The sequence below is a fragment of the Anolis sagrei genome, chromosome X (genome assembly GCF_037176765.1).
Source record: "Anolis sagrei isolate rAnoSag1 chromosome X, rAnoSag1.mat, whole genome shotgun sequence".
NCBI lineage: Eukaryota > Metazoa > Chordata > Lepidosauria > Squamata > Dactyloidae > Anolis > Anolis sagrei.
This window is the reverse complement of record NC_090034.1, coordinates 59515500-59532957: the sequence shown is the minus strand read 5'-3', so window position 1 is coordinate 59532957 and position 17458 is coordinate 59515500. Positions and strand designations below refer to the sequence as shown.

Below are 17458 nucleotides of genomic sequence, written 5' to 3'. Positions count from 1 at the left end.
CGCCTTCGGGCTTGAGAGTGGCGGTTAACAAGTGCAAATAATAATAATAATAATAATAATAATACACATTTTCAGTTTTATTATTTGTACTAGCCATTCCCTGCCACACATTGCTGTGGCCCACATGGGGGTTTTGTGTGGAAGGTTTGGCCCAATTCTGTCATGGGTGGGGTTCAGAATGCTCTGTGATTGTAGGTGAACTATAAATCCCAGCAACTACAACTCCCAAATGTCAAGATTCTATTTTCTCCAAACTCCACTAGTGTTCACTTTTGGGCATATTGAGTATTTGTGTAGAGTTTGGTCCAGATCCATCATTGTTTGAGTCCACAGTGATATCTGGATGTAGGTGAACTACAACTCCCAAACTCAATGTCAATGCCCACCAAACTCTGGTGATCATGGGAGTTCTGTGTCCCAAGATTGGTTCAATTCCATCATTGGTGGAGTTCAGAATGTTCTTTGATTGTAGGTGAACTATAAATCCCAGCAACTACAACTCCCAAATGACAAAATCAATTTTTTGAGTGAAGGACAAACATTGGCCTGATAGGTGTCTTGTGTCCAAATTTGGAGTCAATTCGTCCAGTGTTTTTTGAGTTCTGTGAATACCACAAACGAACATTATATGTATATTTATATAGACGGATATAGGTATGTATGTTCTGATCATTGTTCTTCCCATCTCTCTTAAATACTTCCACCCTTCCATGATTTCGCGATGCAACAAAAGCTGGATTGGCAGAGTTCTTTATCCCTTTTTCTTTATATTATCTCATTCAAATCGTTGCCAAATTGGGTCTGTTGAATTATTTTATTTATCTTCTCCTTTTCATACCAAAGGTAGGCATGCCGCCCGAAACTTAGCTCAGGTCACAATCAGCATTGGGAGCAATAGTGCTACGGAAGTTCAGGCCGATGATTATTAGGAGCGTGTTTCAGTGCCGGGTGTGATTGTGTGTGCTTTTCTCACCACTAAGGCATCTGCCGGGCTTTTTAACCACCAACTGGCTTCTAGGTAAAAAAAAAAAAAGTTGTTAAGCATCAAAAGAGAGAAAGAGATTGTATTATTTTTTCGAAGTACAGGAAGCCTGTGTGGGTGTCAGTGATTGCTGAGCGTGGGACCCACATGCGCTGGAGCCGCACCCAGGTTGCCACTTCCTCTTTGTGCGGTTAGGGCTTCTTGCCAGCAAATGGCAGCGGGCAACGATCCATCCGGCATTGCCATTTGTTTTTCCCATATGCACATCGAATCGCCCATGGTCAAAAGGGGGTCCCCAAAGGCCATCTAGTCTGTGCAGAAACCCCATACACATTGTTTTTCCATATGCACATGGAATCTCACTGTGGAAAGGGGGTCCCCAAAAGCCATCCAGTCCCATATGCATATAGAATCCCACAGTGGAAAGGGGGTCCCCAAAAGTCATCCAGTCCCATATGTGCATTGGATCCCACAGTGGAAAGGGGGTCCCCAAAGGCCATCCAGTCCCATATGTGCATAGGATTCCACAGTGGAAAGGGGGTCCCCAAAGGCCATCCAGTCCTATATGCACATAGAATCCCACAGTGCAAAGGGGGTCCCCAAAATCCATCCAGTCCAATATGCACACAGTATCCCACAGTGGAAAGGGGGTCCCCAAAGGCCATCCAGTCCCATATGCACATAGAATCCCACAGTGGAAAGGGGGTCCCCAAAAGTCATCCAGTCCCATATGCACACAGTATCCCACAGTGGAAAGGGGGTCCCCAAAGACCATCCAGTCCCATATGCACATAGAATCCCACAGTGGAAAGGGGGTCCCCAAAAGCCATCCAGTCCCATATGCACATAGTATCCCACAGTGGAAAGGGGGTCCCCAAAGACCATCCAGTCCCATATGCACATAGAATCCCACAGTGGAAAGGGGGTCCCCAAAGACCATCCAGTCCCATATGCACATAGAATCCCACAGTGGAAAGGGGGTCCCCAAAATCCATCCAGTCCAATATGCACACAGTATCCCACAGTGGAAAGGGGGTCCCCAAAGGCCATCCAGTCCCATATGCACATAGAATCCCACAGTGGAAAGGGGGTCCCCAAAAGCCATCCAGTCCCATATGTGCATAGGATCCCACAGTGGAAAGGGGGTCCCCAAAAGCCATCCAGTCCCATATGCACATAGTATCCCACAGTGCAAAGGGGGTCCCCAAAAGCCATCCAGTCCAATATGCACACAATATTCCACAATGCAAAGGGGGTCCACAAAAGCCATCCAATCCCATATGCACATAGAATCCCACAGTGGAAAGGGGGTCCCCAAAATTCATCCAGTCCCATATGCACATAGAATCCCACAGTGGAAAGGGGGTCCCCAAAGGCCATCCAGTCCCGTATGCACATAGTATCCCACAGTGGAAAGGGGGTCCCCAAAGGCCATCCAGTCCCGTATGCACATAGAATCCCACAGTGGAAAGGGGGTCCCCAAAGGCCATCCAGTCCCATATGAACATACAATCGAACAATCAAAAGACGTCTCCAAAGGCCATCCAGTCCAACCCATTGCTCCCTGTGGAAACCCCAGCTTGATCACCTCTTGTGCATTGTTTTTCCATATGGACAATTCCTAGATTTGGGCTTGCTCTTATCTGGGGGGGGGGGGGGGGTAGGGTTGACATAAGATCTGGCATTTCGTCTTTGTTGGTTTTTGGTATTTCGGTGCCAGTTGGGCCTCCATATGTTTGTAGTGGACGGAGACCCAAATTGTCCTGTTCTCATGAATCTTGATGGCCAGCCATGACGTTCTTGTTTGTGATGCGGTGCGTGTTGGAGGAGGACATGCATGTTGGAAGGACCTGGCTTTGGATGCACAGCAAAGGGTGGGGATGAGCCGCTGTTGCCATCTCCTCCTTGAACTTTTTGATTGTCCCCATTTTCACTTTCTAGCATCTTGCAGGCAGAAAACATTTTTTTCTTGCTTGCTGAGACTTAGTGGAGTTGGCACCCGTCTCTTCCCTCTGTGGTTAACACTTCTGCTCCTCTCTCAGCTCCAGGGTGTTGTTCTCACGCTGATGCCACCGCCAGAGTAATATATAATAATAATAATAATAATAATAATAATAATAATTATTATTATTATTATTATTATTATTATGTTGGAGTGCATTTTCTCAGTGGTTATGATTGTTGTTATTATTATGCTGGAGTGTGTTTGCTCAATGGTTTTATTTTTATTTATCGTGTCAGGAGCAACCAGACAGTTGTATTACATTTTTAATATTACTTTACTGGGAAGGACATGGTGTCCCATTCTGGGCACCGCAGCTGAACTGACTCTAAGCTTATTTATTGTGTCAAGAGCAACCAGACAGTTGTATTACATTTTTAACAAAACAAACAAACAGACAAAACACAAAGTTTGCAAGCTTGGTAGTTGATTAGATGTCCTTTGACCAGTATCTGGCCACTTGGAGTGCCTCTGGTGTTGCCGCAAGGAGGTCCTCCATTGTGCATATAGCAGGGCTCAGGTTGCATTGCAGCAGGTGGTCAGTGGTTTGCTCTTCTCCGCACTCGCATGTCGTGGATTCCACTTTGTAGCCCCATTTCTTAAGGTTGGCTCTGCATCTCGTGGTGCCAGAGTGCAGTCTGTTCAGCGCCTTCCAAGTCGCCCAGTTTTCTGTGTGCCCAGGGGGGAGTCTCTCATTTGGTATCAGCCATTGATTGACGTTCTGGGTTTGAGCCTGCCACTTTTGGACTCTTGCTTGCTGGGGTGTTCCAGCAAGTGTCTCTGTAGATCTTAGAAAACTATTTCTTGATTTAAGTTGTTGACGTGCTGGCTGATACCCAAACAAGGGATGAGCTGGAGATGTCTCAGCCTTGGTCCTTTCACTATTGGCTGCTACTTCCCGGCGGATGTCAGGTGGTGCAATGCTGGCTAGACTGTGTAATTTCTCCAGTGGTGTAGGGCACAGACACCCTGTGATGATGCGGCAAGTCTCAGTAAGAGCCACATCCACTGTTTTAGCGTGGTGAGATGTGTTCCACACGGGACATGCATATTCAGCAGCAGAGTAGCATAGCGCAAGGGCAGATGTCTTCACTGTGTCTGGTTGTGATCCACAGGTTGTGCCAGTCAGCTTTCGTATGTTTCTAGCACCCACGTTTTGCTTGATGTTCAGGCAGTGCTTCTTGTAGGTCAGAGCACGGTCCAGAGTGACTCCCAGGTCTTTGGGTGCGCTGCAATGCTCCAGTGGGATTCCTTCCCAGGTGATCCTCAGAGCTCGGGATGCTTGTCTGTTCTTAAGGTGAAAAGCACATGTCTGTGTTTTAGATGGATTAGGGATCAGCTGTTTTTCCCTGTAATAGGCAGTAAGAGCACCTAGAGCTTCGGAGAGCTTCTGTTCAACCACCTCAAAGCTCCCTGCTTGAGCAGTAATGGCACGATCATCAGCATAGATGAAGCTCTCTGTCCATTCTGGCAGTGGCTGGTCAATTTGTGTAGATGTTGAACATGGATGGAGCGAGCACGCTCCCCTGAAGCAGGCCGTTCTTCTGTTTCCGCCATCTGCTTCTCTGGCCCTGGAACTGAACAAAAAGCTCCTGTTTTGTAGCAGGTTTCCTATGAAGCGGGTGAGGTGGTCGTCCTTTGTGATATTATACATTTTTCTCAGAAGGAGGCGGTGGTTCACAGTATCATAGGCTGCTGACAGGTCTATGAAGACAGCTCCTGTGATCTGCTGCCTTTCAAAGCCATCTTCTATGTGCTGAGTCAGGTTCAGCACTTGCGATGTGCAGCTTGCAATGTGCAGCTCAGTGGTTGAGATAATAATAATAAAAATTATACTTATAATTTATTGTATTTTGCAATATTCTAGATAGGAAAGGAGTGGGACTCTGGCTTCTCTCCTATTGATGCCTCCAAGAATTGCATGGACTTTTGATTCTGCTTCTTCAAGTGTGATTGGGGCTGGATTTTGTCCACAAACTGTTTCTTAAGAAGGCAGTCTCTTTCCAAACTTACAAAAGGAGGACCTTTGCCTTCTCTTCTCCTTTTCTTCATCCCTTCCCTTCTACCTAAGCTGATCTCTTCCCTTGTCCTTTCCCGTATCTCTTCTTCTCTATCCTTCTCCCTCTTCCCTTCTTCCTACCTTTCCCTTCCATTCCTTTATTCCTTCCTGTATCCCTTCTCTTTTCTCTGCCTTTCCCTTCTTCCCTTCCCTTCTCCTCCCTCTTCCCTCCTTTCCCTTCCCTTCTTTTCCCTTCCTTTATTCCTTACCATATCCGTTCTCTTCTTTCCCTTCCTCGATCCCATCTCTTTTCTCTTCCTTTCCTTCTTCCCTTCCTTCCCGTCTCTTCTTCTTTCTCTTCTTCCATCCCCATCTCTTTCTCTTCCTTTCCCTTCTTCCTTCCTTCCCTTATTTTCTTCTTTCCCTTCTTCCGTCCCCATCTCGTTCTCTTCCTTTCCTTTCCCTTCCCTTTCTTTATTCCTTCCTGTATTCCTTCTCTTCTTCTTTCCCTTCATCTGTCCTATCTCTTTTCTCTTCCTTTCCCTTATTCCTTCCCTTCCCTTCTCTTCCCTCTTCCCTTCTTCCTTCCCTTCCTTTATTCCTTCCCGTATTCCTTCTCTTCTTCTTTCCCTTCTTCTGTCCCATTTCTTTTCTCTTCCTTTCCCTTCTTCCTTCCCTTCCCTTCTCTTCCCTCTTCCCTCCCTCCCTCCTTTCTTTTCCCTTCCCTTCCTTTATTCCTTCCCACATTCCTTCTCTTCTTCTTTCCTTTCTTCTGTCCCATTTCTTTTCTCTTCCTCTCCCTTCTTCCTTCCCTTCCTTCCCTTCTTCCTTCCCTTTCCCTTCCCTTCCTCCATTCCTTCCCATATCCCTTCTCTTCTTCTTTCCCTTCTTCCATCCCATCTCTTTTCTCTTCCTTTCCCTTCTTCCCTTCTCTTCCCTCCCTCCTTCCTTTCTTTTCCCTTCCCTTCCTTTATTCCTTCCTGTATTCCTTCTCTTCCTTTCCCTTCTTCCTTCCCTTCCCTTCTCTTCCCTCTTCCTTTCTTCCTTCCCTTTCCTTTCCCTTCCTTTATTTCTCCCCATATCCCTTCTCTTCTTCTTTCCCTTCTTCCATCCCATCTCTTTTCTCTTCCTTTCCCTTCTTCTCATCCCTCTTCCCTCCCCCCTTCCTTTCTTTTCCCTTCCCTTCCTTTATTCCTTCCCGTATTCCTTCTCTTCTTCTTTCCCTTCTTCTGTCCCATCTCTTTTCTCTTCCTTTCCCTTCTTCCTTCTCTTCCCTTCTCTTCTTCTTTCCCTTCTTCCATCCCATCTCTTTTCTCTTCCTTTCCCTTCTTCTCATCCCTCTTCCCTCCCTCCTTCCTTTCTTTTCCCTTCCCTTCCTTTATTCCTTCCCGTATTCCTTCTCTTCTTCTTTCCCTTCTTCTGTCCCATCTCTTTTCTCTTCCTTTCCCTTCTTCCTTCTCTTCCCTTCTCTTCTTCTTTCCCTTCTTCCATCCCATCTCTTTTCTCTTCCTTTCCCTTCTTCTCATCCCTCTTCCCTCCCTCCTTCCTTTCTTTTCCCTTCCCTTCCTTTATTCCTTCCCGTATTCCTTCTCTTCTTCTTTCCCTTCTTCTGTCCCATCTCTTTTCTCTTCCTTTCCCTTCTTCCTTCTCTTCAGATATCAGATCGGCCCCCTCCTTACTGGCATTTCAGAGGAAAGTGAAGACCTGGTTGTTCAAACAGGCATTTGATTAGGCAGTGTAATTGATTATAGGAACATGGAATAACGGATGACGAGACTGGATTCTGATTCTATTGATGAGACGTAAATGATTGTCATATTGATGTTTAATTGTTGTTATGCTATTGCTTTTAAATGTTCCAATGATTTTGTAATGTTTGTATTGAAACTGTTGTTGTTAACCGCTTTGAGTCGCCTAAGGGCTGAGAAAAGCGGTATATAAATGAAGTAAATAAATAAATCAATAAATAATTATATTACTCACATGCTAATGGTGGGATCCCACTCCAACACTTGCAAATCAAGATTGCTACTTGCACCCTTTACACAATGGCTCTTTCCTCTTTCCTCCCACCATTGACATTATTTCGCAGGTATATCTATCCTCCACTTGCTTGACTCCCATCAGATCCAGTGGTCACAGATGCAGGTGAAATGGAAAAAGGAGCCAACCTGCTAGAAAACATTGGCCGTACAGCCCGGAAACCTCACAACAACAACACCGCAGTCTATCCGGCTTTCAGTGAAAGTCTCCAACAGTGCAGAATAATAATAATAATAATAATAATAATAATAATAATAATAATAATAAACTAGACTCTCCGCTAACCAAAGGCACCCATGGGGATTGGGAGAGGCTATAGAATCAGAATAGCAAGGCACCCATGGGGAGGTGGGCTTTTTTGGAGGGTCTTTGGCCCCCTTTCCTCTGGCAAGTAACCTCTCCTCTCTCTCCCTTTTGTTCCCCTTCCCCTCTTCTCCCCCCTTTCCTTCTCTTTCTCTCTTTCTTTCTCTCTTTCTCGAACTTCTTCCAGGTAAAAGTCCTCCCGTAAGCCAGGCGGGGTCTTCCAGTTTGGCCAAGCCCCCCGACCCTTTTCAGCCGTTCCGGCCTGACACCGGTGACCCTTTCCAGAGCAGCAAGGGGTTTGGGGACCTATTTAGTGGAAGAGACCTGTTTGTGGCTCCTCCCCCTCCTCCTCCCCCTCCCTCTTCCTCCTCCACCTCCTCTTCCTCCTCCTCCACGAGGAAGGCTTCCAAAGAGCCCTCGCGGGGCTTTGCGGACTTCGGCACAGTAAGTGCGGCTCCTTCTCTTTGAATAGCCAAGGCTTTGCTTTTATTGGGGGTGGGGGGTGCTGTATCCCAGAGCAGGAACACCTCTTTACTTAATCACCACACCGGTCCAATCAAACCAGCAAGCAGTTTATTGAAGAATATATAAAAACAAAACAATAAAATTGGTAAAAACAGATGTGAAATAGTCCATTAACTTCAAGGTACAATGATAAAACACAAAATCCAAGGATGCAAAATCTGTATCATAGAATCCTAGAGTTGGAAGAGACCTGGTGGGTCATCCAGTCCAACCCCATTCTGCCAAGAAGCAGGAAAATTGCGTTCAAAGCACCCTCGACAGGTGGCCATCCAGCCTCTAATTAAAAGCCTCCAAAGAACGAGCCTCCACAGTCTGGGACAGAGAGTTCCACTGCTGAACAGCTCTCTCACACAATCAGAAAGTTCTTCCTCATGTTTAGGTGGAATCTCCGTTCTTTCCTGTAGTTTGAAGACATTGTTCCGCGTCCTTGTTTCCAGGCTGCAGAAAACAAGCTTACTCCCTTCTCCCTAGGACTTCCCCTCACCTCTTGATCCATGGCTCTCATCATGTCTTCTCTCTGCCTTCTCTTCTGCAGGCAAAACTCTTTCCAAGCTCTTTCAGCCGCTCCTTATAGGGCTTGTTCTCTAGACCCTTGATCCTTTGAGTCGCCCTTCTCTGGACACATTCCAGCATCTCCCTTCAATTGTGGTGATTCAATTGGACACAGTGTGATCTGACCAAGGCGGAATCGAGGGGTAGCATGACTTCCCTGGATCTAGACCAGTGGTTCTCAACCTTCCTAATGCCACAACCCCTTAATATACTTTCTCATGTTATGGTGACCCCAACCTTAAAATTAGTTTTGTTGCTACTTCATAACTCATTTTGCTGCTGTTATGAATAGTAATGTAAATATCTAAATATTTCAATTCACTGGACCAAACTGGGCACAAATACCTGATATGCCCAAATTTGAATACTGGTGGGATTGGGGGAGAGGATTGATGTTGTCCTGTGGGAGTTGTAGTTGCTGGGATTTATAGATCAGCTACAATCAAAGAGCATTCTGAACTCCACCAATGATGGAATTGAACCAAACTTGGCACACAGAACTCCCATGACCAACAGAAAATACTGGAAGGGTTTGGTGGATATTGACCTTGAGTTTTAGAGTTGTAGTTCACCTACATCCAGAGAGCACTGTGGAAAACAATGATGGATCTGGACCAAACTTGACACACTACTCCATATGCTTAAATGTGAGCATTGGTGGAGTTTGGGCAAAACAGACCTTGACATTTGGGAGTTGTAGTTATTGGGATTTATAGTTCACCTACAATCAAAGAGCACTCTGAACTCTACCAGCGATGGAATTGAACCAGACTAGGCTCACATAACTCTCATGACCAACAGAAAATATTGGAAGGGTTTGGTGGGCATTGACCTTGAGTTTGGGAGCTGTAGTTCACCTACATCCAGAGAGCATAGTGGACTCACACAATGATGGATCTGGACCAAACTTGGCACGAATATTCAATATGCCCAAATGTGAACACTGGTAGAGTTTAGGGAAAATAGACCTTGACATTTGGGAGTTTTAGTTGTTGGGATGTATAATTCACCTACAGTCAAAGATATTTTTGACAGACAGATATTATAATTATAGACATATGGATATTATTATAGACCTGTAGATATTATTATAGGCATATAGACATTATTACAGACGTATAGATATTATGATAGAAATGTAGATATTATTGTTAAAGACATATAGATATCATAGACATATATATTATTATAGATTGATAGATATTATTATGATAGATATATAGATATTATTATTATTATTATTGTAGATATATTATAGCCCAGGGTTGCTATAAAGTAAAAATGGATGGCCATCTTTTGGAAGTGTTTTGATTCTGCCTTCCTGGACAGCCTTTGCTAACTCGCAGAGCGTGCCTTTTTGTCCCTTCTTTGAATACTGGACTTCATTTCCCAGAATGCCTTCCCATAACTCAGTATGGGTGAGGTTTCTGGACACACACACACACACACAGAATCCCTGTGAGTTCCCAGCAGCCCAGCAGAGGCAGCCAGGCAAGAAGGAAAGGAAAGGAAAGGAGGGAGATCTCTCTCTCTCTCTCTCTGAATCCTTTGGGAAGAGAGAGGCGGGGGTAGCCAGAGGGATAGACCGGCCACCTTTCTCTCTCTTGTGCCGCCTCTCTCTCTCTCTCTCTCAGCGGTTGGGTTTTTTTCCCTCGTGCAGGAGCGAGGGGCGAGGGAGGGGGTTCTTTTAACACAGGCTCTATATAGGCATTTAGCCTTGTGGGGGGTAAGTTCTTTCCAGTTAATTATTGTTTTTTTTTTTTTGAGTGGAGAACATAAATTGGGTTGTTAGGTGTATCGTGTCCAAATGTGGTGTCAATTCCCCCAGTGGTTTTTGAGTTCTGTGAATATCACAAACGAACATTACATTTTTATTTATATAGATTATTATTATTATTATTATTATTATCATCATCATCATCATCATCCTGACACAAAAACACAGTATGACACAGCAAATGAAGTATATATGCTGGATTTCATTATTATTATTATTATTATTATTATTATTATTTTACTCTCTTTATTAGTATTGGAGGGATATATAAGCACATTGACACTGAAGATTAGAATAATGATTTAATCAGAGCTGGATAGTCTTATCTTAAATTAGAGTTTTATGTAAATATTCAAAAACATTTAACCTACTGTTGCCTCAATTTATGATCCCACCAATTCTTTACTGCTGGCAGGTGGTACTTGTGACATAAGTTCCAGTGAATCATCTGGGCCACAGAGTTGTGCCTTTGTTTGTAGTCTGTCTGTGCGATTTTCTTGCAACAGCTTAGTAGATGGTCCATGGTTTCATCAGCTTCCTTGCACCGTCTGCATTTTGGGTCATCAGCTGATTTTCTAATCCTGGCCTTAATGGTATTGGTTCTGATGGCTTGCTCCTGGGCTGCAAGAATCAGGCCTTCTGTCTCCTTCTTCAGGGTTCCATTCGTGAGCCATCACCAGGTCTTCTTATGGTCATATTTAATATCTCCCCTTTCCCATGATATCTGTGTGTGTGTGAAGCATATCTATCTATATCTATGGCTGGATGGCTCTGTCAGGAGAGCTTTGATTACGTTTTCTTGCCCTAGTGAAGGGAGTTGGATTGGATGGCCTTAAGTATTTTCTGTTGGTCATGGGATTTCTGTGTGGGAGGTTTGCCCCGATTCTGTCATTGGTGGGGTTTCAGAACGCTCTTTGATTATAAGTTAACTATAAATCCCAGTAACTACAACTCCCAAATGTCAAAGTCTATTTCCCCCAAACTCCATCTGTGTTCATATTTGGTGTATTGCGTGCTTGTGCCAAGTTTGGTCCAGATCCATCATTGTTTGAGTCCACAGTGCTCTCTGGACTACAACTCCCAAACTCAAGGTCAATGCCCACCAAGCCCTTCCAGTATTTTCTGTTCGTCAAGGGAGTCCTGTGTGCCAAGTTTGGTTCAATTCCATCGTTAGTGACTCATATTATTATTATTATTATTATTATTATTATTATTATTACTAGCCGTCCCCTGCCACACATTGCTGTGGCCCTCATGGGGGTTCTGTGTGGGAGGTTTGTCCCAATTCTATCATTGGTGGGGTTCAGAATGCCCTTTGATTGTAGGTGAACTATAAATCCCAGCAACTACAACTCCCAAATGACACAATCATAATTTTTTGAATGATGGTCACTCCTTGTGTTGTGAGACGTTTTGTTGCCAAATTTGGTGTGATTTCATTCATTGGTTCTTTTGTTTTTAAGGTACTCATTATGCACAGAGCATTTATATATATATAGATTTAAAACATTTATACCCAGTCCGTCTTGACCTCTAAGGAGCAATTCAGAATGGCTTCCAAACAGGCAACAATTCCATGCCAAACATAATATAAAACACCATACTAAATACATCCACAAATAATAATAATAATAATTATTATTATTAATAATAATAATAATTTATTATCATTATTATTATTATTAAATTGACTGAAGACCGACAGGTCGCAGGTTTGAATCTGGGGAGAGGCGGATGAGCTCCCTCTATCAGCTCCAGCTCCTCATGCGGGGACGTGAGAGAAGCCTCCCACAAGGATGATAAAACATCAAAATCATCCGGGCGTCCCCTGGGCAACGTCCTTGCAGACGGCCAGTTCTCTCACACCAGAAGCGACTTGCAGTTTCTCAGGTCGCTCCTGACATGACAAAAAAATTATTACATTATTATCATCATCATCATCATCATCATCATCATCATCATCATCATGCCTTTTGAATTGCTTTGCCTAGAATGGGACACAGTGTAATTCCAGGTAAAGAGGTCTGACCAAAGGTGAATAGAGAGGCACCATGACTTCCCTGGATCCAGACATGAGACTCCTTTTGATGTAGCCCAGAATCCCATTGGCTTTTTGAGCTGCTGCATCACACTTTTGGCTCATGTTCTCCAGGAAGACTCCCAGGCCTTTCCCACATGGACTGTTGTCGAGCCAGGCGTCATCCATCCTATATGTGTAGTACCTTACATTTCTCTTTGTTGGAATTCATTGTGAGTTTTTGGCCAGTCGGCTCTCTCATCTGTTGAGGTCATTTTGGATCCTGATCCTTTTCCTCGCTGTCTCGTTCCCTTCCAGCTTGGCAATGAGGAGCAGCAGCTGGCGTGGGCCAAGCGGGAGAGCGAGAAGGCGGAGCGGGACCGCCTGGCCCGGCTGCGGAGGCAGGAGCAGGAGGACCTGGAGCTGGCCATCGCCCTCAGCAAGGCTGACATGCCCGCCTCGTAAGCCCACCGGGAGCCCCTTGAAAGAGAAGAAAAGAGAAGGCAGGGAGGACCAGGCACGGCTGCCGGTCCCTCGACTTCGACCTCGGCTCTCCCTTTTCCTGTTTCCCGTGGAGCCAGTCTGACCGACAAATGGGCATTTGGGCAGCAGGTGAGGGGCACGGCTTCTTCACGACGGTGGAGGGACCGGGAAGGACTCTGCCTGCGGTCTTGCGGGGGAACAATTGCCAACAACCAACTTGTATGGTACCGGACTGGAAAGACTGCTTCTTGGAAAGGAAACCCCTCTGTAGCGGGGTCTACTAAACGGGCAAAACAGCAGTTCTCTGCCTCCTCCCCCAAGGTGCCCCTCATGCAAACTCTCCCTCCCTCCCTCCTTTCAGTGCTTCCTTCCTGTCTTCCTTCTTTCTTTCCTGTCTTCCTTTCCTTCCTGTCTTCCTGTTCTTCCTGTCCTTACTTGTCTTCCTGTCCTTCCTTGTCTTCCTGTGCTTCCTGTGCTTCCTGGTTTCCTGTCTTCCTGTGATCCTGTCCTCCTGTCCTTCTTTCCTTCCTGTCTTCCTTTTCTTCCTGTCTTCCTTTCTTTCTGTTCCTTCCTGTCTTCCATTCCTTCCTGTCTTCCTGTCCTTCCTGTCTTCCTGTCCTTCTTTCCTTCCTGTCTTCCTGTCTTCCGTTCCTTCCTGTCTTCCTGTCCTTCTTTCCTTCCTGTCTTCCTGTCTTCCGTTTCTTCCTGTCTTCCTTTTCTTCCTGTCTTCCTTTTCTTCCTGTCTTCCTTTTCTTCCTGTCTTCCTTTCCTTCCTGTCCTTCTTTCCTTCTTTCCTTCCTGTCTTCCTGTCTTCCTTTTCTTCCTGTCTTCCTTTTCTTCCTCTCTTCCTTTCCTTCCTGTCTTCCTGTCCTTCTTTCCTTCCTGTCTTCCTGTCTTCCGTTCCTTCCTGTCTTCCCTTCCTTCCTGTCTTCCTGTCCTTCTTTCCTTCCTGTCTTCCTGTCTTCCGTTCCTTCCTGTCTTCCGTTCCTTCCTGACTTCCTTTCCTTCCTGTCTTCCTGTCCTTCCTGTCTTCCTGTCCTTCTTTCCTTCCTGTCTTTCTTTCTTCCTTTCCTTCCTGTCTTCCATTCCTTCCTGTCTTCCATTCCTTCCTGTCTTCCATTCCTTCCTGTCTTCCTGTCTTCCTTTCCTTCCTGTCTTCCTTTCTTTCCTGTCTTCCTTTCCTTCCTGTCTTCCTTTCTTTCCTGTCTTCCTTTCTTTCCTGTCTTCCTGTCCTTCTTTCCTTCCTGTCTTCCTGTCTTCCGTTCCTTCCTGACTTCCTTTCCTTCCTGTCTTCCTGTCCTTCCTGTCTTCCTGTCCTTCTTTCCTTCCTGTCTTTCTTTCTTCCTTTCCTTCCTGTCTTCCATTCCTTCCTGTCTTCCATTCCTTCCTGTCTTCCATTCCTTCCTGTCTTCCTGTCTTCCTTTCCTTCCTGTCTTCCTTTCTTTCCTGTCTTCCTTTCCTTCCTGTCTTCCTTTCTTTCCTGTCTTCCTTTCTTTCCTGTCTTCCTGTCCTTCTTTCCTTCTTGTCTTCCTTTCCTTCCTGTCTTCCTTTCCTTCCTGTCCTTCCTTCTTTCCTTCGTTTGTTGTCTCTCCCAAATGACAAACCATTCCACTTGCCCAACGTTTGCAAAATAATAATAATAATAATAATAATAATAATAATAATAATAATGCTTTATTTATACCCCACTCCATCTCCCCCGGGGGACTCGGTGCGGCTTACATGAGGCCACACCCATCAATACTATACAAGCTATAACACAAACACAATAAAACAAGCAAAATACGTAAAATGCAAAATCGAAATAATATACAACACAACAATATAAAATCAAGCATTAAAAACACAGGAAATTTCACTAGGCAGGGTCAGATGCATGGATAAAATTATAGAAAATATTAAAAACACCGGGAGATAGGGCAGAGTAACTTATAAGGAGGAGGCTCCAGGAATGAGGAAAGATTTCATTGCACAAGAGACTGGGTGTGTTGAGGAATTGTGTTGAGGAATAGCACTTAAACACGAGAAGGCGCCAAAAAGGGGACATACTTGTATCCTAAAGCTATCAAATATTAGAAGCATTGGGGGAAAGCAAACTCTTATAGTGCAAGATGTATGGGGCCAGCTCTCATACAGGTTCCATTTTGGCCTCCCTCCCCATTAGACTCAGTGCCCTACACTCCCTCAAAAGATCCCTATTGTCACGTTGCCAAGGCTCTACCTTATTTAGGTAGAGATGAACCAAACTCCCGGTTTTTGCTGCATCTCATCTTCCTCTGGATTACACTTCCAAAACTTCTTATTTTGCAAGCCTCTCAAAACAAACACAAGCAGAACTGGGTGGGCGTTGATTCCGTGGGGGAGAAAAGTATTCTGTCACATTGCCAGGGCTCTACCTTATTTTAGTAGAGATGAACCAAACTCCTGGTTTTTTCTGCATCTCATCTTCCTCTGGATTACACTTCCAAAACTTCTTATCTTGCAAGCCTCTCAAAACAAACACAAGCAGAACTGGGTGGGTTTGATTCTGTGGGGGGAAAAAGTATTCTGTCACATTGCCAGGGCTCTACCTTATTTTAGTAGAGATTAACCAAACTCCCAGTTTTATCAAACAGTTTAATTAAAACAGCACTTACTTGCTGGCTGTTTTAATAGACCAAAACATAAAACATAAAGCTAGCACCCAGCCACAGAATAAACAAAAACTGATAGCAAAAACAACTCTGTAGTCAAAAGGGTCCAGTCCAGTGGTCAAATGCCGAGAGTTCAATAAACAAAGTCCAGGCATCAAGAGTCTATACCATAGTCAAAAGCCAGTCCAAAGGTTCCAGGTTCCAGGATTCCAAGATTACAGGAGACAGGTCAGGATACCGCAAAATCCAACAGACCTGGGGGGAAAACCAGCAGCATCCACCACCAAAATACAACAAATACTGTGTTGTTGTAGGTTTTCCGGGCTATATGGCCATGTTCTAGAGGCATTTTCTCCTGACGTTTTGCCTGCATCTGTGGCAAGCATCCTCAGAGGTAGTGAGGTCTGTTGGAAGTAGGAAAATTGGTTTATATATCTGTGGAAAGACCAGGGTGGGACAAAGGACTTTTGTCTGCTGGAGCTAGGTGTGAAAGCCTTCAACAATACAACAAATACTTTTCTCCCCAAAGATCGGTCTCAAGGTTAGCTCCTTAAATCCAGTAACACCCAGCTGCAACCCATCTCCTGCACACCTCCACCCCTAATTGCTTTCACCCATGAACTCCCACTTACAGATTACCAAACCCTCTAGAACTAATACTCACATTAACCCTTCCATCACCAACAACTGCAGAACATATGACACCTATATAGTGGGGGAGAATTCTTGCATGCCCATTTTCTCATCATCATCCACAGTCAATTAGCATTGTACCCATGTGCTAATGGGTCCAGGAACTCAAACTCTTGCCGTCCAGGAACTCAAACACCCTGTTGACGGCATGCGCCAAATAATCCTCAAAAAGGGGGTGAGTTTGAGGTTTTCAAAAACAAAACCAGTGCCGACTCATATCAAAACTGTGTGCGGTTAAGGGTAGGGATGCCAAGGGTGCGCTCGGCCTGGAGAAAAACAAGCCTGAGGAAGCCTTGGTTGTTATTGCAGGGCCTGTGCCATTCCTGTCTGCAGTCTTCCTCTTCTATGAGACACTCAGTGTGGTCTTTGGGCTCTGTCCTTCATTGGGGGATTTGCTGTGTCCTGTGTCCTGGGCTTTTCCTCTATCGCAAGGCTCCTGACTATGATACCATTCCCAGTAGAGAGGAACTGGGGCCTACTGGGGGTTACTGGACACCATTTCCCCTTATCTCAAGCTAAGGATGTTGTTGTGAGGTTTTTGGGCTGTACGAGGAATGAGATCTAGCAGCATTTTCTCCTGACGTTTTGCCTGCATCTGTGGCTACTGGCATCTTCAGAGGATCTGTTGGGAGTCAAGTGGAGTATATAATATACCTGTGGTATTTATTTATCGTGTCAGGGGCAACCAGACCATTGTATTACATTTCTAACAGAACAAAACAAACAAACAGATAAAAAAACACAGAGTTTGCAAACTTGGTAGTTGATTAAATGTCATCTGGTCACTCGGAGTGCCTCTGGTGTTGCCGCAAGAAGGTCCTCCATTGTGCATGTGGCAGGGCTCAGGTTACATTGCAGCAGGTGGTCAGTGGTTTGCTCTTCTCCGCACTTGCATGTCGTGGATTCCACTTTGTAGCCCCATTTCTTAAGATTGGCTCTGCATCTCGTGGTGCCAGAGCACAGTCTGTTCAGCGCTTCCAAGTTGCCCAGTCTTCTGTGTGCCCAGGGGGGAGTCTCTCATTTGGTATCAGCCATTGGTTGAGGTTCTGGGTTTGAGCCTGCCACTTTTGGATTCTTGCTTGCTGAGGTGTTCCAACGAGTGTCTCTGTAGATCTTAAAAAACTATTTATTGATTTAAGTCATTGACGTGCTGGCTGATACCCAAACAAGGGATGAGCTGGAGATGTCTCTGCCTTGGTCCTTTCACTATTGGCTGCTACTTCCCTGTGGATATCAGGTGGTGCAATACTGGCTAGACAGTGTAATTTCTCCAGTGGCGTAGGGTGCAGACACCCCGTGATAATGCGGCATGTCTCATTAAGAGCCACATCCACTGTTTTAGTGTGGTGAGATGTGTTCCTGTGGTGGAATGTCCAGAGTGGGAGAAAAGAATCAATATCTGCTGAACAAGTGTAAAGGGTGCAATTAGCAATCTAGATTTGCAAGTGT

General features: G+C 45.0%; 1 protein-coding gene across 4 annotated transcripts in view; it reads left to right on the top strand.

The window, feature by feature from the left end:
* The window catches only part of EPS15L1 (epidermal growth factor receptor pathway substrate 15 like 1), an 84706-nt gene extending 67985 nt beyond the window's left edge, over window positions 1-16721 (top strand). For 3 of the 4 annotated variants that reach the window (XM_067473570.1, XM_060784831.2, XM_060784830.2), the window contains 2 exons: window positions 7517-7773; window positions 12519-16721. In XM_067473570.1, the coding sequence (XP_067329671.1) occupies window positions 7517-7773; window positions 12519-12665 (404 nt within the window). In that variant the 3' untranslated portion in view covers window positions 12666-16721. The remainder of the gene's footprint in view (window positions 1-7516; window positions 7774-12518) is intronic. The other variant, XM_060784832.2, reaches the window with a different exon arrangement.
* The last annotated feature ends 737 nt before the right edge of the window (window positions 16722-17458 follow it).